Source organism: Anser anser, assembly GCF_964211835.1.
Source record: "Anser anser genome assembly, chromosome: 1".
In the NCBI taxonomy this organism is placed as follows: Eukaryota; Metazoa; Chordata; class Aves; order Anseriformes; family Anatidae; genus Anser; species Anser anser.
Window position 1 is genome coordinate 12613530 of NC_139720.1, and position 25308 is coordinate 12638837.

The 25308-nt window shown below is 38.4% G+C and overlaps 1 protein-coding gene across 16 annotated transcripts in view; it reads left to right on the forward strand.

Moving 5' to 3' along the window:
* The window catches only part of MAGI2 (membrane associated guanylate kinase, WW and PDZ domain containing 2), a 773420-nt gene that overhangs the window by 514514 nt on the left and 233598 nt on the right, over nt 1-25308 (forward strand). For all 16 annotated transcript variants that reach the window (XM_083811051.1, XM_083811061.1, XM_083811062.1 and 13 more), the window contains one exon: nt 10442-10521. In XM_083811051.1, the coding sequence (XP_083667177.1) occupies nt 10442-10521 (80 nt within the window). The remainder of the gene's footprint in view (nt 1-10441; nt 10522-25308) is intronic.

Genomic DNA, 25308 nt, shown 5'->3' on the forward strand with positions numbered 1-25308 from the left:
ATGCCATGGGGATGCTGTTAAATTGCCTCTTTGTTTACAAGTCACTTTGGTTAATGGCATAAAGAGACTCCATTTGCTTTCGCAAAAAAAAAAAAAAAGGAAAGATAAAAAGACAACAAAAACCTATTTGTCTAACATCTCCCTGAACAGTAGTAAAGATTATACTAGATTATTAAATAATACATGAAAAACAAACATTTTTAAAGTGTAGATCACAATGGGTGAAAAAAAAAAAAAAAGTCATACTAGACAGCATATTTTATTACTTTAAATGAGGCTCTATTGAATTGTGTCTTTGAACCTTAAGGACTTCAAGCCATAAGCTGTCTCAAGTTCCAGGTTGTCATAGGTATACCTAATGGTCTTAGATTAAATGGGAGCATTTTCATTCGTTTGAAACTGATCTCTAAAATTTCTGTGAGTTCATTTATCAACACTGCCATCAGAAGTAATGTGGCAGATTTATAGTGAGAGGGAGTGTCTTCAGAAGAAAGATAACTGTCTGTAGACGGTATTTATTTGTTAATCATTAATGGCCCAGTTAGCATTTTGTAAAGCACACTGTAAGGAATTTCCTCTGCCTCAAGCTCTAACAAGAAAAATCAGTCACCAGATTCACTGGATAATTCAGAGGACGGTTGTATTTCAGAGCATGACTAGGTTTGTTTCTTCATTTCTTTCCGTTTTTTGACATAAGTGCATGACCCTATGTTTACCTATATTAGCATTCAAAGACAGAACAGGAAGAGCATCCCTTCTTACTGCATAATACTTAGCACTGTTTTTCAGGAAGATCTACTTAAGTACATTTCTTGGGCTGTGTCCAGCCTCCCTTACATATGGATCTGAATTTTTAAATACGGGCACACACAACACAAATAGGAGTCCATCTACAACATTTGCTTTCATTTAGAACATATGCTAATGAGAACATGCAATAATTAAAACACTGTATATAAATTGGAACACCTCCAAAAAGACTCCAGTTCTGCTCCTTCTTCCCTACTTTAAATGGGGCTGATGAGTGTGATCTACTTTGGTGTGTTTAAATAAATTGTAGCTGTCACTGATTTTTAGTTTCTCCTTCTCACAGGGTTAAGGAAAGGCTGAAATTCCACATAGCCTCCAGACTTGACCTTGCCAATTACTCTTAAACCATGTGCTAAACATTGGAGTCTTGTATTGTCCTCGCAGTCAGGAGACTTTGGCTCTTTTAGATCTTGGGCAATTCATGCTTGCTGAGTCGTCCCAGTGCAAGGGTGTACAAAAGAATCAAGTCTCAGTGCATCTGCCAACATGTGCAGTCACCCTTAATTCCAGTATTCACCAGCTCTCAAAATCCATCACTTCCATCATTATGTCATAGTCCATCCCATAGAGGTGGTCTATTATGATTATTATGATACTTGTTTCCAAAATATATAATTGATTTTGCCTCTCTCTCCAGCCCTCTACCCACTTAAGGAGCAGAGGTCTCTGGAAGGGGTGCAGGGAGAGTAAGACATTAAACTGTGAAGAGCTACAGGTCATCAAGCTGAGCTACAACTAAGTGCTAATGAATATTCTCAGGGACATTACATAACCCATAACAAAATCTATTTACCTTATCGTTCAAAGCAAATTTTTCATAATTCTACATTAGTGATAGTTTTCTTAGTGGAGGAAAGTCTAAAATAAACTTAAACCTTTGTAACGCATCTATAAGGGATCATCTTCTTTGACTCCTGATGATGATTTTTAGGAGAATTTGGCCATATGAGGTTTACCAAACCACTTTACAGTACATCTCACAGATACAAAGTTTCTTCCTCCATTAACACCTACTTCCCTGATCTTACAGTCAGCATTGCTTTTTGGACCTGTTGTAGTATCTCTTTTAGTTGTTAAAGCTGTTTTTTTATGAGAGCACCATAAAAGACTACAAAACAGCTATAAAATAGGTCTCTGCCAAGGACTCTCCTCTTCACAGTAAAAAACAGCCATTAAGGTTTTGAATACAGCTGGTACTATTTCAGGTGTTACCTGAAAAGAAGTACAGCTACAAATTGGAAAAGTAAAAAACCTGACCCAGTTTGTTTCTAAGAATATTGCTACTGGCTTCAATGGGATCAGTATTTCTTCTTAATAATTTTAAAGTAAGAAGGTCTTTTGATTGCAAGAACAGCATGTTTATCCTAACATCGTGCTTATTTTGATTCCTGTTTGCTCCATCAGTTCACCATCAAATAGGAGGGTATATTAGTTAACACTAACTGGTTACATTTGATACCTTTATCTTTCATACTAGAAGACGCTGAAAGTACAGCTAAAAGTGCAGTATACTTCTGCTCAAGATTACTTCCATATCCTGCAACAACTGCCCAATCTTTTATGAGCTAGCTTGGCTCTTTTGCAACTATGTTATGAATCAATGTATCATCACCATGTTTTAATTTCATGTTTATTTCTGATAGTTTAATTTACTAGCAATTTAGATAAACCTTCTAAGGACTTGTTTCACTTTCTGTTTAAATATTGACTTCTGACAGGACTCCTCTTCTCTGAGAAACAAGCTGTCTTGTATCAGTGTGACTTTATTGTCTGGACAGTTATGAATCATCAGAGCTCATGTGAATTTGATCGTAAAAGTCCATAATTCTCTTTCCATCTTTGTATAGTGTATTGAATTGGTTAGTTTTGGCATAGCAACTATCACATCTAGTCTTTGATTTTCAGTATGACATGCAGTGGGACAAGCACCAGAAAAGACCACTCTCGGTTTCTTCTACTGCAACCAGTTTTTTACCTTGTGACAAATTACTTTGGAATGAGGGAATGGTGGAACTGGAAAGAACTTGAAAGAACTTGGGGAATGCTGATTTTTTTTCTTCTCTTGTATTTTTCTGTTCTAAATACACTCTCAACATGTAGTAGTGATATATTTCTTTTGCTCTCAATTGATTTTTTTTAGTCTATGCTGACATCCAGGCCAAACTGCCAGCTCAACTCCTGTTGTCTTTCTTCACTTTCTAATTTCTTGTCTTTCCCCCAAATGTCTCTGCTGCTCTGCAGAACTCCTCTTTCAACACCTTTCCTCTGACATCTGTAGTGGTATTATATTTTTTCACCTCATTTGCATTTAATGAACTAGAAGATTCAGTTCACCTGGCTTGCCACATAGCATTAGGTATCTAGTTGCCAAGACTTTTTCTGCAGTCAATAGAGAGAGATAATTACCTCCAGAAGCTGATTTGTCCTGTTCTAAGATAAAGGCAAAATTTGTCTGCCTAAATGTAGGTGCTTTTACCAGTAAAGATACCTTAGGATATTCAAGGATGCATCTGCAGTAGTGTGTAGATTTTTGTCAGGAGTACCCTTCTGAAGAAAATCTGCTTGTCTCCACTCACTGTGGTTTGGTTCACATCTTAGAGTACATGAATTAGATTACTTTCAGACAAAACTAAAAAGAAAGTTGATCTCTAGGAGTGCACTTAATTGACTTTAATCCCTGGCAGGGATTCAGTTCATCACCATGATTTGAGTTAAAGCTAGTGTGGATTCCTTTGAGTCTAAATCCTGTCCATATCTACATCAGCAATATCAGCAGACTGCAGAGTGTCTGGTGCTGATGGTGTTGAAATGCTTGGTGCTGATGACCCAGCTGATGATCCAGCATCCACATCCACTGGCTCTTTGCAGTGAGCTCTTGAGGTATGTCATCTAGTTTAAACTCAAGTGAAAGAAGATTAACAGTTGGGAGGATGCTCAGTGTGTAAACGAAGATAACTGGGAGACTCACTTGAATCCTGATCTGAGCCAAAGCATTACTGTAGATGTATAGTAATAACCCAAGCCATCTGCATGCACCTGGCAGATTGGACACAAACCCAATGCCCTTACTGCGTGGTAGCTGGAAGCCATTTGAGAGACAGCATAGAGACACATATGATACTAAGAGCATATGTTTAGGTCCCTAGTCCCACCCTAAGACAGGTAAAATAAGTTATTCTGTATAGGTGCCTCTCCCTTGGGTAGACAGGAATCCTACACAATTAGTTGAATAATTTCCAGATGGCTGAAGTCACATGAAATGACGCCCATTCTTTGTCAGAATCTAGCTAAGTCAAAAAGAGTGCCTTAAACAGCAGAAATCACCATGGAAGACTTCAGGCATTTATATATTCATTCAGAAATCTTACATATGCATCTTCTGCTCCTACAAATGCCTAGAGGCACCACCACTGGGTTTGAGAAAAGTACATAAGTGCTTATCAAGGCCCAAGGCCACCTGGAATTCACAGGATGGGCGTCCTTAGACTTGCATCTCTTAAGGACCTCTCACTCCCAGCACACCTAACAAAGACCGACAGTGTGAAGTGCAACACGAATTAGCAGTCATAGCTGCTCTCATTCAAATCATAGCCAGAGGAGGATTCCCTTCTGTATCTGTCCCTACATATGTGCAAGAATTTTGGGAAACAACCCACAAAGGATGAATTGCAAAACTGCCATTTTATTGGTCTGCTCTCCTGCCACTGTCCCCCTACATAAAAATTATTTGAAAATCATTGTTGTTCTGTCTGAAAAGCTCTGCAGATGTACAAACCTTAGGCATAAAAATAAATAAGTAAATAAAGAGGAAAAGAGTAAGCATTTTAATGTGGAAGTCAGGTGGTCTACAGTGCACTTTGTTTTTCTCTGTCTCATATACTCTCCTTTGCTCAAGCTGTTATATTGAGGACCATCTTGAATGTAATGTATTTACAATAAAAACCCAAACAAACCCATATGTGCCGTCCCCAAATACACTGAAGCAGCACATTGGTAAATACCCATTTTGAAATGCCTCTCACAATAACGTGCAAATTACATACCTTGCAAGAGTCACAATCTATAATAGGTTGCATTGTTTTCAAAAGACATTAAAGCTGTTACTGTCAGTAAGTGCTTTCTATATTCCCTTCAAAAATGTTTCAAGAGATTTTCTGAGGGCTTTGTTAGTACAGGAAACTTTATCTATCAAGGTGCTTTAAACTGACAGATTGCTAACACAAATCCATCATATTAAAAATGATAAGTTAATATACTGTGTAACAAATAATTATAATAGTGAGATAATATACTGTTAAGTAAGAAGAGCCACACTCCCACTGTTGGTTTTCTTGTTTGGTTGGTTAGTTTTTTTGTTTGTTTGTTTGTTTTCCTTTTTTAATTCCTAGTGGTATGGGTGAATATCCGGTGAGATTTCTGGAGAAGCTCTGGTGCTAGTACCTAGGTCTTGTATCTTGGACATAAAGAGTCTGCAAAATTTTAAAAGCAGACTTACAAAGAGAAGGTGTAGAAGAGCAAGAGGTTGAGTCAGTGTTTCTGGAAAGTATTATGAGAGTTCTTTTACTCTGTTTAAATCAGCTGAAAAATCTTTTTTTTACATAAGTTTAGAATTGTCTATAATTGATACTAGGGGATACTGATTGCAATAAGCTATTACTGTTAGGTGAAAGAGTACTAGGCAATGAGGATTTAAATTAATTTTATGATAATTATTGTATTTATTTTTGCTACAATGTTAATCATTTCTGGGTTTGATTTGTTGGGTTTTGTTTGGTTTTTTTGACATTATTCTTCAGAGTTACAATACACCTCAGGCCTAAAATTGTTTCTATTTTGTACAGCAGGTAATAAATTAAGATGAATTTTAAAATGTTATGCTACTCCCATGCTCCACCTGCATGAAGAAAAAACAATGAGATCCTTCATTCACTGCTTTGAAGGGTTCCAAAACTGGGAATTTGTTGTTGATTTTAAGATGGATTCTAAGGCATACCTGGTTGATTTCCTAGCATCCACCTCTCAGCTCAATCATCGTAACCATTAATCAAGATCATGGAAATTGTGTAAGCATGGCCTTTCTAAACCTGTCCTTTAATAATGAGGTATGGTTATTGCTGAGTAATGGAACAGCGGCCAGTGGAAAACGCTGGTGAAGCCACAGCTGTATTCCTCACAGGATGCTTTTGCTGCATCACTTCATTCTCACTCAGCCAGTGACAACTGCTCCAACTGCTTTTTTGTGCATTTATTCCACAACTGCTTCTGTTATTTATCTGCAACTCATTCATAACTAATCTGCAAATCCCCAGTCCCTTTTCCTTCTGGTCTGTCTATAAAACTCCCCAGAAGGACACACATGATTAGACCTAGTGGTAAGGCAGACAGGAAAAATCCACTGTGCATTTCACAGGATTTTTAGTGCTTAAGTAACATTAAAGTGTGCACATCTTATGCATCAAATATGTGTTAAAGTTACTTTTGCCATTTATATTAATTTGGCCATTTTACTGTTCCTTCTGTCTTCTTGTCCATCGTTAAAGCTTTCGCATCAAGGCTTCTTTTAATTAGATTTAGAACTCTTTTGAAGCTAAATATTGTCTCCCTTTAGCTTCTACAAATTCTAGTCCATTGCAGGATTGAAGACGGAAGAGGCAGAGCCCTAGGACTCAGGGGAGGTGGCATCTTTCCTGAGATGTCCCTGCAGCCTTTGACACTCAGCAAGCCAGCACCATCAAGCTTTTGCTCTTCCTCTTATTCGTAGCCTATCCTATCCATGTGGGGAAGAAGCTGCCTCTTTTGTGTCTGTGTAGCTGGCTAACCCCAATTCTAGTCCTTGCTAGAGGACAGATAACAGGAGGTTATCTCTGAACAACACTGGATGTGCTAGCACAGCACAGCCTATGAGCGGCATCTCTCCAAAACCCGCAACTTGAAAGCTGGCACAAAGGAGGCTGGAAGAGGACCCTGCCAAATATATCTCCTCTGTAGAACAGAAGTAGAAATGTACACCAAACCACTACACTGTAATGTGGGACTACTTTTTGGGCCCTTCACTACAAGAAGGACATTGAGGCCCTGGAGCGAGCCCAGAGCAGGGCTACAAAGCTGGTGAGGGGCCTGGAACACAAGTCCTATGGGGAGTGGCTGAGGGAACTGGGGGTGTTGTGTCTGGAGAAGGGGAGGCTCAGGGGAGACCTTACTGCTTTCTACAACTACCTGAAAGGAAGATGTGGGGAGCTGGGGGTCAGCTTCTTCTCACAGGTAACTAGTGATAGGACTAGAGGGAATGGCCTCAAGTTGTGCCAGGGGAGGTTCAGGCTGGAAATGAGGAGACATTTCTTCTCAGAAAGAGCAGTCAGACATTGGAACGGGTTGCCCAGGGCGGTGGTGGTGTCACCGTCCCTGGGGGTGTTCAAGGAAAGGTTGGACATGGTGCGCAGGGACGTGGTTTAGTGGCTGACATTGGTGGTAGGGGGAGGGTTGGACCAGATGGTCTTGAAGGTCTCTTCCAACCTTAATGATTCTATGATTCTATGATTTTCCTCTTTTACTGAGAGCAGAACAATTGTAATCAAGTCTGTGCTCTTTGTAGGAGTGTTTGTTTGTTGTGTACCTGGTTGATAAACAGACACACACAATTAACTCTAAGGACAACACTGATGGGGTGGTAGAGTTGCTGGAAGACAGGCTGGGTAGATTCTGCATTCTTTCAGATAGGGACAGTCTTCAGAGATTTTTACCCTGCATTGGAACATGTCTTTTAAAGAACACCTGTATTTAAAGTCCTTTTACAAGAGATACCATACATAGGTGTTCTGTATGAATGATAAAGTGGAGAGGCAGGGCTAGGGAGCAGGCATGGAGATGTGTAAAGAGAATACAGATAATTTTCAAAAGGTACTTTGCTCCTTTGGATGTTACAGATAAAAGTTCCAGTGGACAAATTTTCCTTTTTCTAAGTGGCTGAATGGGTTTGAGAGACAGGAAGGAGAGGAGATTAAGTGCTGTTCAAGCTGATCTAGATGATATGCCATCTTCATTCTCTGAAATGTTGCTGCAGACTGAAGGATCATTCCCCTGTTGGAAAAAAATGTTTTTTTTTAATTTGTTTTTGGTTTTGTTTGGAATGGCCACAGTGCACAAAGCTGGAAGGCATTGGTCCCACTGGCTTTATGAAAGCCACTTTTATGCTGAAAGGAAGCATAACTGTTTGCTTGTTGTTGGTCTTGGTTTCAACAAAAACATCGAAGGATATAATTCAAATAATTCACTTTTAAACAATAATGCTGAATTGGGCTTATTTTCAGCTTGCCACCTGTCTTTACAGAAGCCTGAAAACTCATTTGAGGCCTATTCAAGAAATGTAAAGGAGATTTTCAGGGCTGGTGAGATGGTTTGTTCTGCTGCTGTGTGGTCTTGTAAGGAGAACACCATCCAGCTAGCTTGCAGCAGTCAGCTGTTAACACTGCCTCTGCCACTATCTTGTTTAATGGTGGTGGACAGTCCCTTGATGTCTCTGTGACTGTGTTTTCCCACCTTTAAAACAGGGGAGATGGTTTTATTTCCTTTGTGAAATGCTTTGAGATCCATTTTATATCACAGCAAAAATTACCAAGAGTAGTCATATATTTTGCTCTTTTAAAACCATAGGAAACAATCTGTGAATCGTCTTAGTCTCTGCAGCCAGTGGGGGTCCCTACAATCATTCAGAATTAGTAGCTGGGAGAGAGTGGCTATTGCACAGACATGCCCATACTCCGGAGTTGTGACTGCAGCTTGCACAGGTACACCAAGCCAGCGCTAAGTTATGGCACTGCTAATGGGGCACTCGTGGTAGTGCAGAGCTTGGTGTGTGCTGCTGGCTGCACCCAAGTAGCTGAGAACATGCCCGGCTGATCAGCCCACGCGGAGCTCCATACTGCTGCAATGACATTGCTGCCAGTATCTCCGTTAGTTAATTTAAAGCTAGCTCAAGTATGTCTGCACAAGCTGCAGTTAGGCTGTGACTGCAGTATAAAAATACACCCTCCAGGAGACCACAGGCAGACAAATCTTTAGAGAAAGCATCTTACTTACATTTGCAATCAAGCACAGGCTGGTGGCAACATTTCAAATTTGCCTTACCTTTAGTTTATTGTTCTTCTGTACATGTAGCCATTCTGCCAAAGTAGGTGAGGGTTTCATTTATCCTATTCTCCTATCATGAATGGTGTTTTAGAATAGGACATGCTTAAAACAGGAATTTAAATGCCTCAATTTTCATTTTAGTTGCCACTTTATCCATGCATGGCTCTCATCTACCTTTTTTTTCCATCCAAAATGTGTAGGAAGATTTAATATTGCCATAATAATGCTGAGAGGTAGGTACTATCACTCTGTTTTCAGAGACAGAGAAATCAAGGCAGAGGAAAAGTTACCTGCCAAGGATTAAATAGCGAGTCTAGGTGAGAGAAAGAACTGGCAATAGACTTTTTTTTTTTTTTTTTCCTTGGGGGAACCAGTGATGTTTCAATCACATGGACTTTATCAGTCAGTTACCCACCAATTACCAATTGCATCCTCATCCACTTTTTTTTCCAGTTCCCCTGTTTTTATACACCTTATGTTAATGTTTGTAAGAGAGTGTCTTAAGTACACTTTAAAATGACATGGCAAATTAATAATAATCTAAATAATTCAGTACCATATAAATTGTATAGAACAAGCATCCTCCCAGGATGTATCAGATAAATAAAACATGGGTTAGAATGGACTCTGAATGATGGTATTGTAAGATGGATATCTTAAAAAATAAAAGAGTAATGATCACATCCTTTTCTGTTTTACAGTCTTCCTTTCTTAACATATTTTTTAAAAAATTGCTCCAAATTCAAATGTTTATGGTAAATCTATACATTGAAAAAATCCTGTTTTTAAGTCTCATTAGCTGTGTTAAGTGTCAATTCATTTGGCAAAATACTCTCCTAGAAAACAGTTTGTACCAGTTCAGTGCTATTTCGTGTCTGATTCCTGAAAGATCTATTCTGAGTATAGAAAGGAGCCACATGATTCATTCAGCTTGTGCATATCTATTTTATCATGATAGAAGGATTATCTATGGAGACATAAAGGTTTGTTAAACAAAGTATCATTAATCACTCTGTCCGGAAATGTAGACTTTGCATGAGCATGCTGTAATTTGCATTAGTTTTGCTATGCCTTGCCAGTGCTGCTAGCAAGAAATAACAAACCTGTATTTATGAAAAGGACAGGTTAAAGATGAAAATAATTCTATCTGAAAACTGTGAGAATGGCACAGAATCCTGTCGCCTGCACTCGTTCAATGGGAGAACACTGTATTTGTAATAAATTCCTTTTGCTCTGGATGAGTTCTGCATTTTCAATGAGGTTAACTTGGCAACATTCTAGTTGATTTTAATAAAAATAGCTGCTTTGAGGACAGGGAGCTGAGGTTGCCAAATTTACAGCTGCCTTGCACAATTACTCTTACACCTCCTTCAGGGCTACTTAGAACCAGTAAGCAAATTAAGTGTATCGATTGCAATTTTGTTGGACTAACCCTTTTTTCTTAAGGAATAAACTTGATTCCTTTCAGTATGTGTCTGCTCAGAGTGATCTCTTTTCTTTTCAGCCATAACACAAAGACAACATCATGGCTGGATCCACGACTTGCGAAAAAGGCTAAACCTCCAGAAGAGTGCAAAGAAAATGGTAGGTTATTAAGTTTTCCTTCCTGCTCAGAGGGGATTTGCCTTTGTGTGTGTGTGTCTCTCTCAGTTCTTAGAAAAATCAGGCATTTGGGAGAATGATGAAAGGTGTTTAATTGCTGCTTTGGTTAGAAGCCATAAGTGATACCAGTTCTTAGCGTGCCATGTGTTTCTGCTTTTTATTATCCTTTCTGATGCTATCCAAAGCTGAGGATCACAAGTGTGTTTTCCGCCTGTTGTGTGTGTGACTCCGGGACTGACCTTCTCCCTCATCTCCTACGGAGAACTTTGGTCTGCAGAACAGAATCCCTTTTCAGATTCTGAGCTTTTAATCTACAAGCGATTCAATGCATAAGGGAAGCTAGCAGCACCGTGGGAATATGAATATTGTTTGATTTGTATTTAAAGGTACAGTGCTATGCTGTTTAGTAGCCAATTTAAACAAAATAGTGTCTGATAAAGCAGGGTGTGGGAGGGAGAAAATAGATCAGTGTCTGTCCGAGTTCATGAGTGGATTTTGGGGGTGCTGCATCGTTAATGGTTTAACATTTATTAGTGTAAATAATACCGAGAATGCTTAGAGGATCTGTAGCTGTTATACAGGAGTATATCAACAAACTCAAAGAGAGATATGAAATAATACAGATCTCATCAAACTCACATGCACTCAGTATAATTTTCATTTTTTCTCTAGTAAAGTTTCAGGAATCAAAATCATTTAATAAAGCCAAAGTAAAGATGTATTGTAATGCATTTTTTTCTGGGGAGTTCTTTTTTCCTTGTTTAATAGTTCACTGTTAGTTAAACCAGCCAGTTAAGAAGCAATGATTTCGAAAGACTGCTACTTGTTTTATTTTTGTGAAATATAGAGAAATAAATGCATGCATGTGATGTTCATTAATTCAAAGCATTTTAAAATATTTTAAATTAACTAATTGTATTTCATATACTGCATCTGATTTATTTTAAATTTTCCAAAATACATTGAATTGATTAATGTTAATATTATTAACAGGCAAAAAAAAAAAAAAAACTCAGTGCCATTTTTGGCTGATAAAGGGGTCACCGAGGAGTTGCTGGCTGTGTGAAATGAAGGGTCAGCGCTTTGGTATAGACTGTTCCTGTTTTTTGCAAACGGCTTCATTTTGAAAGCCTGCTATATTCCAAAAATCCTTTCCTTATTTCAGCAGCAATTCTGACGTTCTCTTCTGACATCAGAAATTACATGTCTGAATGATTTTGTGATGCTTATTCCAGCACTTAGAACACTATCTCCTGGAGTAAATTTTACAGTGAACTGAAACATAACAAGGGCACAGGAGTTTTGTTATAAATCTCTCACATTATTTATATGAAGCTATATCTTTGCCTGCTCCTTAAGGAATACTAGTGTAAAAAATAAAAAAATAAAAATACAGCAATATCTATGGAGTAACATATCACATAGTTACTTGGAGTCAATGTTTTTGTTTTTGTTTTCTCATAGCTGTTGTATACTGAGATCACAACAAATATTAAAATATTTTTTTTAAATGAATCTAAAATAATTTTAAACGAAGATCAGTTCATTAAAGAAACAGAATTATTTTACAGTAATTTGAGTACTAGATTATTGAATGACTATAGTGTGCTGGGTCATGCTGTTCTTTTAAGAGTTGCTTAGCTCATTAATGCAAAGTACTTGAAGTGAACCATAAAAGACTTTAGGGAGAGATCTTAGATTGTTATAGAGACTGTTCTTGCAACATCTCTTTTTCTAAGGTTCTTCAGTTGCTCAAAAATTGATGTTGTGTTCTTTTTTTTTTTTTTTTTAATTTCCAATACCTTCAGAAGAAAAAGAAAAGGTTCTTAAAATTGTTAATATCCCTTAAAATGACTGTACCTTGCCACTGAGGTCCAACAACAGGGCGTTTGTTATAGCACACAGGGATTTGAAATTTTTATTTAGTTTTAATGTCAGATCAAGGAGTAATTTCACACGTTTCAGCTATGGCTTGGTACATGTTTCTTATGCCAAATGTCTTTTCTGTTACACTTCATGATTTATTATGGCACATTTTCACTCATACAAAATTTTAGAAAGACATTGGTGCTTAAATAGGAAATGATACTTACCATGCTTCTGTATTATTATCTACATAAGCTTAAGTTTTTCATTGACATTCATTTTGCCACATTTGAAACTTGTATTGATTCACTGAGATAAGTTATGATGTACTTATCACCTATCAGATTCTGCCATCAGGTTTTCATCAGAACAACCCAACTTACATGTTCTTATTTCAGTGCACATCCTGCCAAGTCCTCCTTTTTCATTCTGCCACCAGCACACCATTTCGACCTCAGACAACATACAACCAATTTCCAAAATTTGAGTCCTGGACTAGCAATATTGAGGGGCCCATCTCCACTCTTCAACTTTCAGCTCTTTGATGTTCTTTTGCCAGATACTAATTCTCCATTTCTCCATGTTCCCAAGCTTCTTTATCTGCAAATCCCAGTGCTTGCTCTTTTCTCTTTGCAAAGTCTGAACCAACCTTCTAGCACATCTTGGAATAATTTTTCACATGCTTTTTCCAAAAGACTGACAAGCTCTACCAAGTCAAGCTTTCTTTGCCTTCGTGCTGTGGACTCCTTCTGTTTTCCTTTAATGATACTCACTGCTCTTGCCCCCTTTGCAGGTCAGGAGGTTTTAAGGGCTGATTTTTCTTTCTGTCTCTGTCATGACCTTCTGTGTGAGTTTCAGAAAATTACTTTTACTTCTGCTCTGTCAGTTCTACTTAGATGGTAGTTCTTTGAAGCAAGAACTGCTTCTTGCTCTTTGTTCATATGGTGCTTATTTGAGTTTCATAACTGTTATTCAATAAACAGAATTACCAATATGTATTGCTGGCAATACAAACTACAATATTTTACACATTTCCAATTTCCTGCAGAAAGTCTTGACTTTTTAAAAAATCTTATTTTTTTCTCATGAAAATGTGAATAAAATAAATGGATTTGTTTAGTTTTGACTACTTATTTTAAATGATTATTTTTCTTTTTTTTTTTCACATGAAAAATTGTTAAACAATTTTTATTTGTAAATAGACACTATAGTTCTGCCCACTGTGAGCCTGATTCCCTGGTTGCTACATTTTCTGTAAAGTCATATTACATGGCAAACTTGGATTTGCATGATTACAGGTATATTATGCAAGTGGTCTGCTAACAGATTCTGTTCGTTGAGAGAGAACATGGAAAAGAATTACAAGTCCCATAAGGCCATAGAAACGTAGTTTAATATTGAAAGGCAACTCAGCCTAAATGACAGAACTATTTTTTTAGAAAGTTCAATTTTGACTAAGAATTGCAGTAATTTAATTTTTAAAATTCTTTAGTCCATTTTAGGAAAAATTCCATTCTGGAGAAAAGTGAACACTTACTTCTTTATCTAATTTGGGGGTTAAACAGCTATTAAAATTTCCTGGGATCTGAAAGTAGAATTTAATTTAGTAGATTACTAATCCACCCCAATCAATATTGTCTATTCGTCTTAACCTTTACTTTTTTATGTCAAACTCTTTTCTTCTATTTCTTCATTTTCAAATTCAAGTAAATTCAAAAGTATAAATAAATTTTTGATTTAAACTATCAGTCATCTGTCATCTGCCTATCCATCTCCTCTACACCTACCAACTTGACTGAAAAGTACAGATTTTTTTTTTAGGGTGAGCGGAGTTTCCTTTGGACTTCATTGACTTGCATACCAGCTCTATTTTGACAATGAAGGGGCACAGATATGAAGCTCATATGTAAACACCTGTACATAGACAAACTACTATGTTTTGGTGTCTCTACCTTGAACTGAACCCCAACCTTACTATCTCATTTTATTGTGTTATCCTTTCCCCCATTCCAATTGTTACAGCCAATATCTTTGTGCTAACTCACTGCCATGCACTGCCTCATCTCTCATCATCATGCCAGCAACACACACATCTACCATTGTCCTCTTCATCTTCTCTTCTAGTTGAGTCCATTAGCTTATGCTAGATCTGACATCTCACATTGGACACTTGCTATCTGGAGTCCTCCCACTGATTTCCCCTACTCTCTTTCATTAATAGCAGTACTTTCAGGGCCTATTTCCCTCTTCCTTGTCACCCAAGCAGCAAAGTATCCTCTCACTGCTCTGTATGGTACATGCAGTACCATGCAGACAGACATGAATTCAGGAATTCAGTTCCCCATCCTTCTTTGAGACAATGTCATCACCACAATCAATCATCTCAAAAAATCTCAGATCTCTCTGATTAAATTCCAAGTCATAAGGGTGATCACTGATTAGGCTATCTGTAATATCAAGACTATAACTAGCTTGTGAAAGCAAGAGTCTTTTACATGAGTAAATAGGACCGTTTTTCCTTATTTTTTTCTGAAAATTTATGAAGTATATTTTTAGCTGGAAGCATCTCTTGTGTGACACAGGAGCACCTTTGTTCACTGAATATTCAGTTTGTAAACTTCTTTAAAAGGCACTGAGATTTAGGGGAAAAATATTTTAAATCATTCTGTGTTATGAGTGCTTTAACACTGAAGAATGGTTCTTTCTCAAAACCTGACCATTTAACATACAGTCCCTCTTCATGTTGTTGGTCTAAGCTACTGCCTAACCATTTTTCACATACTCCTATACTAATACTAGAAATAGCTGAAGTCCAACAATTAGCCTGTAGCTGACTATTTTGCTTGTTTTGAACGGGTGTTCCTTCTCCATAAACCATATATCTCTGGTAGAAAGACTCAGACTTTCAGTGATGGAGGAAAATTTATACAGGCAACTCTATTGTTATGTTTCTACAAATGTAAGCAAGAATATAAACCAACTATTTTCTCAAATGTCTCCAGACTTTGTTAAAATTAATAGCCCTTCATATCATTAAGTTCTTTGACTGTTGGCCCAAAAGGAACAAAATCTAAGGCTGTCTTTCTCATCTTACTTACATTTAATACATTCTGAATTTCTTGTTAAGAGTTCAAACCACATAATGAACTGTTGCATATATCCATTTTAACTTCAGCTTGCAGCAAATATATCTTACAGAAGGAGATCAAGTAAATTTTGTGAGGTAACATTACAGTAGCACAACCATAGAATAGAATCATAGAATGACTCATGTTGGAAGGGACCTTAAAGATCATCTAACTTGACCTCCTGTCCCCTCCTCCACCATAGGCAGGGATGCAACCCACCAGCTCAGGTTTGCCAAAGCCCCATCCAGCCTGGCCTCGAACACCTCCAGGGATGGGACATCCACAGCTTCTTTTGCCAACCTGTTCTCACTACCCTTACAGTGAAGAATTTCCTACTAACTTCTAATCTGAACCTCGCCTCTTTTAGTTTAAAACCATTCACCCTTGTCCTACCATTATCTACCCAAGTAAAGAGTTCTTCTCCATCTTTTTTATAAGACCCCTTTAAGTATTTGAAGGGCACAATGAGTTGTCCCCAGAGCCTTCTCTTCTCCAGGCTGAACATCTCCAGCTCCCTCAGACTTTCTTCATAGGAGAGGTGCTCCAACCCTATGATAATCTTTGTAGCCCTCTTCTGGACTCTCTCCAACAGGTCCACATCCTTTTTGTGCTGAGGACCCCACACCTGGAAACAGTATTCCAGGTGGGATCTCACAAGGGCAGAGTAGAGGGGGACAATCCCCTCCCTCGACCTGCTGGTCACGACTATTTTGATGCAACCCAGGATGCAGTTGGCCTTCTGGGCTGCAAGCACACACTGCTGACTCTTGTTGAGCTTTCACCCATCAGAACCCCCAAGTCCTTCTCCACAGAGCTGCTGTCAGTAAGTTCTTCCAGACTGTATTTCTGTCTGAGATTGCCATGACCCAAGTGCAGCACCTTGCACTTGGACTTGTTGACCCTCATGAGATTCACATGCACCCACTTCTCCAGCCGGTCCAGGTCTCTTTAAATGGCATCTCTTCCATCTTTGAACTGCACCACTCAACTTGATGTCATCTGCAAACTTGCTGAGGGTGCACTCAATCCCATTGTGTATGTCATTGATGAAGATATTGAAAAGCACCAGTCCCAAGACAGACCCCTGAGGGACACCGCTCGTCACCAGTCTCCACCTGGACATAGAACTATTGACCACTACTCTCTGGGTGTGGCCACCGGGCAAACTTCTTATCCACCCTTCAAAGGTCCTTTGAAGGACCTTTCCTTTGAAGCCAATTCCTTATCCACCCTTCAAATCCATATCTTTCCAATTTAGAGATTAGGATGTCATGTGGGACCATGGCAAAGGCCTTACAGAAATCCAAGTAGATGACATCAATCAGTTTTCCCTTGTCAACTGATGCAGTTACTCCATCATAGAAGACGACCAGATTGGTCAGGCAAGGCCACCAGATTGGTTAGGCTGGCCACCAGATTGGTCAGGCAAAAAAAAAATCAAAAATTCACCCTACTCCAGTACTTTAAAAAAAAAAAAAAATGTTGTTCTTTTTTGAATTTGCTATCTGATACTTTTCTTCTTCTGATGAGATTATTTATATGGAATAAAAATAAATAATGAAAGAATAAATAATTGGCATTATCAGTAATCTGCATAATTCCTGTCTTGTGTTGAGCATTTTGAAAACCTGTTTGCATTTGAAACTGTTTTATTTATAAATAATTTTCCTTTTCATTTCTAAAGAGTTTGCAATGGAATATATAAAACAAAGGTAAGAGATAGTCCCAATGCTGAAACATTTGGTTTCCTGTTTTGATTCATACTGAATACTTATGAACATATTTTACTTCATCAAAAAATGGATGTGACTCAGACTGCTTTATGACACATTTTTTTCAGTCCTTTTAGCCACATTTTTTTTTATTTACACAGATTTCTTGAGCATTTCAGTCATGATCAAACTCTAGAATGTCTGTGTTCTCATACACCTCCTTCTTTTTAGCAAGTACAAGCGTCTCTATAGTTGAGTATATCCATAACTCTATCCAAAATTGCCACTTAAATCACAAACTTAATAAGAAATGATTTGTCATTGTTTAGCTGATTCTTCACCATCATGTTGTAAAACATCATCTCTTTACATTTTCACTTTGTAGATGCACTTGAGTATAGGCATGCGGGTTTAATGGGTAAAGCATTACTTGATTCTTATGTATGTTTTCACTGGAAATCAAGTTGTGAGCTTTTGTCTTGTGTAGATACTGTTTATAGGTGCCAATGCCCACTAGTGGCTATTTGTAGTAAATACTCATCTGCAAATAGGTTTTTGTTTGTCTGAAGCAGTAGTAGCTTTGCATTTGAAACCAAGTCTTCTGGTTCTTTGTGGTACAAAGGAGTGAGGGCTTGTTTGGTGGATTGGGCTGCATCAATATCAAAGATTTACATGAGACACTTGCAGAACAAGTTAGCTAGCAAACGTGACGCCCATCTACAGGAAGGGCTGGAGGGTAGACCCAGGGAACTATAGACCTGTCAGTTTGACCTCAGTGCCAGGGAAGCTCATGGAGCAGATTATCTTGAGTGTCATCATGCGGCACTTGCAGGGTAACTAGGCGATCAGGCTCAGTCAGCATGGGTTTATGAAAGGCAGGTTCTGCTTGACGAACCTGATCTCCTTCTATGACAAAGTGACACACTTAGTGGATGAGGGAAAGGCTGTGGATGAGGTCTACCTTGACTTCAGTAAGGCTTTTGACATTGTTTCCCACAACATTCTCCTCAAGAAACTGGCTGCTCGTGGCTTGGACTGGCGTACGCTTCATTGCGTTAAAAACTGGCTGGATAGCCAGGCCCAAAGAGTTGTAGTGAATGGAGTCAAATCCAGTTGGAGGCCGGTCACTAGTGGAGTCCCCCAGGGCTCAGTACTGGGGTCAGTCCTCTTTAATGTCTTTATCGATGACCTGGATGAGGGGATTGAGTGCACCCGCAGTAAGTTTGCAGATGACACCAAGTTAGGTGCGTGTGTCGATCTGCTCGAGGGTAGGAAGGCTCTGCAGGAGGATCTGGATAGGCTGGACCGATGGGCTGAGGTCAGCTGTATGAAGTTCAACAAGGCCAAGTGCCGGGTCCTGCACCTTGGGCACAACAACCCCAAGCAGAGCTACAGGCTGGGAGATGAGTGGTTGGAAAGCTGCCTGGCAGAGAAGGATCTGGGAGTACTGGTTGATAGGCAGCTGAATATGAGCCAGCAGTGTGCTGAGGTGGCCAAGAAGGCCAACAGCATCCTGGCCTGTATAAGAAACAGCGTGGCCAGCAGGTCTAGGGAAGTGATTGTCCCCCTGTACTCAGCTCTGGTGAGGCCACACCTCGAGTACTGTGTTCAGTTTTGGGCCCCTCGCTACAAGAAGGACATGGAGGTGCTCGAGAGAGTCCAGAGAAGGGCAACGAAGCTGGTGAGGGGTCTGGAGAACAAGTCTTATGAGGAGCAGCTGAGGGAGCTGGGATTGTTCAGCTTGGAGAAGAGGAGGCTCAGGGGCGACCTTATCGCTCTCTACAGGTACCTTAAAGGAGGCTGTAGCGAGGTGGGGGTTGGTCTGTTCTCCCACGTGCCTGGTGACAGGACGAGGGGGAATGGGCTAAAGTTGCGCCAGGGGAGGTTTAGGTTGGATATTAGGAGGAACTTCTTTACTGAAAGGGTTGTTAGGCATTGGAATGGGCTGCCCAGGGAAGTGGTTGAGTCACCATCCCTGGAGGTCTTTAAGAGACGTTTAGATGTTGAACTTAGTGATACAGTTTAGTGGAGGACTTGTTAGTGTTAGGTCAGAGGTTGGACTCGGTGATCTTGGAGTTCTCTTCCAACCTAGACGATTCTGTGATTCTGTGATTCTGTGAACAGTACAGGTAGAGAAAGAAGTGAATGCAGGAGGAAATGCCCTACCGTGTTGAGTGGACAAAGCATCAGCAGGATATCGTGCAACTCTAAATTAAGCCCTTGTTTCTGTTGAATAAACGGAGCCCAATATGAACTAGGAGAGAAGAAAGCTTCTGGGCTTTCTTTAAAGTGATGTGTGACCCTGAACACTGTGTCTCTCAAGATGATATTCTGCTCATTGCTACTATTTTTTTTTCTCTGTGAAATGTAGAGTTTTGTTTTGTTATTTGTTTTTAATTATCATTTTTGTAAGTTGAATACTTCCCTAAGAACCCTCTGGTACTTTCTATCAGAAAGCCCAAGCAGTAGCCAAGGTAGAGGACAAGGCTGTAATCCCACATATTTAACAGCACATTGTAGTCTCTTCATTTTATTTATAAACTTTCATTTCCAACTGTCTTTTCAGGTTCCTATCTCTTTCTCAGGGTGAACGTTATAAAATTCTACCAGAAAATTTAATCATCATATGGTGTCAAAAAAACCCACAGTCATTTACTAGAAGATGAGTAAATCAAAACATAGAAAGATCAATAACCAAAATACATTGTTCTGACAAACATTATTTACTACCTGAGAAGTAGCAGCTTCAGTTTTCCTTAGATTACTTTATATTATTACGTCTACCACAAACCTCCAGTTCTTCCAATGCTCCCAGGTTCTCACTGGCATTTGCAGGTTCCCCGAGTACCAGCAGGGCAGCATGTGAGCTCCAGGCAGGTCAGGCTGGGCTACTCGTGCTGATCAGCTTGTGAAAGCCAGACAGGTACCTGCTGAGCTCATGGTATAACCTTCTCAAATGCAGGGTGCCTAAAGGGCATCTTCCCCTTCACAGTTGCTGATTTTCACAAATCATTTAAGAATGTATTTATCTTTGAGGCATCTGTGCCTCAGCTAAATTTAGTTGAAAACCAGCAATAGATTCAGACCTTAACAGAGGGAAATGGTGAACAGACAGATAATATGAACCCATAAAATTCATTTCCCCAGGAAACCAAAGTAGAAAATCAGCTTCAGAAAAGTAGTTTTTGCTTAATCAAAATAAGAATTCCTGAAATTATACAAGTTATGATTGATACCTAATGCTAAGCGTTAGTTACATTATGTGTTAAATGGTACCATTTATTCCACTATAGTCAAGGGTCTACCAGCATTACTATTTTAAACCTTGTTTCCAGGGAATTATGTTTGATGTTGGAAATATGTTGAGGAGAGTCTCTTTTTTGGACTTTGTACCAGCATAGCTTAATTGTTTTCTTCAAATGCTGGAATGTTGTTATTTATTAAATAGGTCACTATATAAAAAAATGCCTTTATGTTCAATGAGACATCACTATGCACATAAAAAGACCTCCACCTATTTCATTAGTAGTTCATATGTGTGTGTTTCCAGGAAAGCTACCTTGCAGAATTTTAGTTTGATGTTTAAAATATGACTAAGCCACAGATATGAGTATTACTAAATAAAGGCCACATTGCCCATCTCTAGCACAGTTTTCAGTCCATGGTACATGGCAGCCTTGCAGTTCACAAAAAGTTAGTTATCGTCTGCTGTCTTTTATTGTTCCTGTTGGCCTCAGTTAATAACCATCTACCACATTGAAATTGCTTTCTGTCTATCCATCTGTCCATCTCACAAGAAATTGCAGAAATATTCAAATTCAGTTTAACTCTTCTTTTGAAGCTGTTCGGAGGCTGGAGTCTAAATATTAACTGATACTCTCCATAGAAAAATACAGGACTTATGTCTCAATATGTAGACATTAAGTGATTACAAATGGCAGATAAAGTGCAGTACTGTCATGATGGATGAGAGATGGCCAAGGAGGTACTTTCTATGAAAGGATAAAGCAAGGGATTCCCCATCATAAGTGATATGGGCAGGTACTGGCTATATCTGATATTTGGTGACCTGGTGCCTGAAAGGGAGTCCAGATCCCTTTGTTGGGAATTTATTTTTAGGTAGGGAATTGAATACAAAATGATGAGTCAGAAAGGCTGCACCATGAAGAGGGAGACAATTAAAGACAGAGCAGCAGAGAGGCTGATCACATGCTTGCATCTCAAATCTTGATCCTTTCCAGAGCTTATATTCAAGGCTCTGAAATATCTCTTCTGCCTAAGAGCCAGAGCCTGACCTCCTCTGAGGATGCTGCTTATACATGAAAATAAAAATAAAATAAAATAAAAAGGAAAAAAAAAAGCAGGGACCTATTTATTTTATTTTAAAACATAAACTTTCTCTGTTACAGTCTAGAAAAGTTACTGTTCTGTGAGTGTAAAAAAAACAAAAACAAAAAACAAACAAAAAACAAACAACAACAAAAAACAAACAAACAAAAAAAAAAAAACAAGCTTCTCTGTCAGATGGGGTGCAGAATATAGTGTCAGATTAATGAATCCAGAGAGAAAATATAGAAGCAACACAGAGCACGACATTGTCCATAGACCTTGTAAACCTTCTCCTCTGGGATATTTTGAGTTGCTGTGCCAAGGACTGTTGCTTTTTTCCCAAGGGCAAGTAAGCAATGCTTGCAGACTTCAGCTGAGAGTGCCAGGCACAGATGAGTAATTTTGCTGCAAACTTATAAAACTGTTCTGCAAATGCTTTTCAATTCAGTCATCAAAACCCTTCTTACTACAGGCCTGAGTCACTTCTGAGTAGGGACTGCCCATCACGCACTCCCGCCTGGTGACTTTGTGATATGAACAAATGACTAGGAATTAGGAAATGGATTGACAGACTACCAAATTTTCATTTTCAGTTATGGCTTAAATCCAGGTGTTTCCAGATGATAAGGATATTGCACCTTTATACTACCGAGTTCTTGCTTAGAACTCTATTTTGCAGTTTACTAACCCCTTTTAAATAGCATTTGATGCCATCAGTTTTGTAATGGAGCTGGCATTACTTGTAATAATATTGATCACAATGAATTTTTCCTGCCATTTAAGTACATATTGAACATGCTTTTTTTTCAGCTTGCATTTACGATTTTGGATTTATTAAACAATAACCGGAAATCCTATGAACAATTGTGACCACTTGAAGGGTATTTTCTGCTGACAATGCCAATTTTATGCCAATTTTATGCTGACAATGACAACTTTGATACTAAAGTCACAATAATGATAAAAAAATAAGAAGGGGTGGAACTTCATTAGTGGTTTTTGTTTTCCTGGGAGTTCAGAAAATACTTCTCTGGACACTCTGGCACTGGTTGCAGGGACACAGCTAATAAGAGTAAGTCTTCATCTTAGGGTAACACTCCTGGGGGAACCCTGGGGTGCAGAAGTACTTCCCTGGAGCATGCTTGTCATTGTGACAGATAAGTCCTTTAAGTTGTAATGGACTGTTAAGTATTAGGTTGCTTTCAGAGCCATTAAAGTTTCTCACTATTGCAGATATACAAATCCCTGTAGAGTACTAACCTTAATCTTAAATAGAGCTGGTAATTGCAAGGACAAGAATGAATATAAGTGAGGAAAAAATGCGTTTTCCTTGATTGTTTAGCTAGCACTTGGCTGTCATGCACTCCTGCTCCTACTACTCACCTGGATTGTGTGTTTAAATGGGAAGATCCCTGGGACCCACAGTCAGCCTGACAGTAACTCTTCTAGCAATCTGAGGATTTTAAATGTTGCTAAATTCAGGCTGAGGAAGCTGCTATCTTGTCTTGTGGTTCTTGATGTGGAAAATCACAAGCTTTAATTCAAATTAGTTCATGACATTACTAAGACTGCTTCTATGAACCAGTGTCCTGTAAGCACACCCTTTGTGTGGTTGGAAACTTATTTGCTTGTATGATGCTCTGAGATTCTGAGCTGAGATATGAAGTATTACATATGGCCCTTTAAGTGTTACAGTGTTTATAATAAATATCCAGTGTAAGAAGTGCAGCATGCTCATCGGTGATATAAAATATAACCAACAATAATTTTTAAATGGCAATAGATATGGCTTATTTTGTAAAACTTTGGCAAATTATTATTTAATTTTTGAATTAAAATAAAATAAAAAAATCATTAGTGACTGACTCCAAAACAGAGCCAGCAAACTAAAGCTAGTATGTGAGTATAGTTTAAACTACACAGCAACTGCAATAAGATCCAAGGCTACATGACCATCAAATGGCTATGGTAGCTTGAATTTCTGCTGGCACTGCTAGAGCTCCTCACATCCAGTATCCTTTTTCCACTTTGCTGCCAAGTTAACTAGCTAAACCTAAGTAGTTTTCAGCTGGAATACGTAACGAAATTTAGAGAAGGAGGGAGAGGGATTTTAAAACTCATCAGGAGAAACGGGGACAGAGGTTTAACAATTCACATTTTTAGTGAGCTATAAATTGGATTGCACTCAGCATTGAAGTGAATAGCAAAATTCTTACTGACTGCATGAGGTTGATTTTTGCCACTCAAATACAAGCATTGTGTGGTGGATGCTCCATGTGGAAAATTCTGAAAGTCGTTTCACTTAGAAATGAATTCACAACATCATATTTAGCAAAGATCATACCTAAGGCCTTAATGCAAATAAAGAACAAAAGGCTGAAATTCTTTCTGAAATATTATTTAGTCATAAGTAGAAATCAGACTACATGATTTTTAATCTTATTCTCTCTATAGCTTTAATCCTTCAGTCCTTGACTTTTAAATGGCAAAGAAGCATGATAGGTTTAACAAAGGGGTCTTGTGGGATTATATTCATTACAATACGGTGAGCTACCCTCATTTTTATTATTTCTTCTCCCTCTGTTTTTTGTTTTTTGTGTGTGATTTGTGTGGGTTTTTTTTGGTGGTGGTGGTGGTGGTGGTGGTTTTTTTTTGTTGTCTTGTTTTGTTCTGTTTTGTTTTATGAAAGCTCTTGTTTTTAACAGAGATCATTAATGAAAAAAGAATGGCAATCTTCTTCTTTTTAAAAATTAATTTTCATAATGGCCTCATTTTAAATTTCATCTAGAAGGTCAGCAATCTCATTGAATCTAGAAGTTAAAAAAATGATTTGATGTTCTTGACTGGAAAGTTTGCCTTGTTGTACAGACCTGTTGGGTATTTCCTGGCAACCAGTTCAAAGCACATTGCTCCCACATGAGAAATGTAATGGCTTACTAATATCTCTAGTATTACTCACTATTTTTCAGATACTTTAAAAGGCAGATTATTTGTCATTTTTTTTCAACAGTCTTTGATTGTTTTTTCTTATAATACAATATATAGTATTCATTGACTGAGGAAGAATCCAAACTTCTGAATCCAAACTGTCCATTAGTAATTGAATTTCACAAAATAAACACATACGACATGGTTTCTACTTAGTATTAACTGAATTCATTATATTTATGACTCTCATTTTCTTTTTATTTTTGTAATATGCTTTAAAATGGTCTCAGTAGTTCTGCTTTTGTGAGACCTCTGCTTTGATTCTAGCCCAAGCTCCTCAAAGTGAGAGCCGGAGTCTTTGTTAAATGGAACTGGAAAAGACTGTCTGAGCACTTACGTCCTGTATCTAAGTTCTGACTCTAAAGCAGCACTTTTAGAAAGCCACTGTCTTTCATGCAGAATAGTTTTACAGACACAGTTGCAGATAAGTGCTCTTTGTAGGAGAGAGAAAAATACTACGGTAAAATTTCAAACTTTTTAGAAGGGCACCTGCCCAAGTGGGAGGTATGCATAGGTTTTTAGTATGTGGGTCATGGCTGACACAGAACTGTTGGGAAGGGAAAAACTGCATTTTCAGTATTCATACTGGAAAGCTTTGGAATAGAATGAGTGGCAATAAAAGGTGGAAAGAATAAAAGCAGAGATATGGAGAACGTGATGCAGGCTATGTAAAAAGAGATTTGGATTTGTGATCTCTTAAAACACTAGAATTATTTCAGCATAGAAAGATAAAGAGGAAAAAAAAA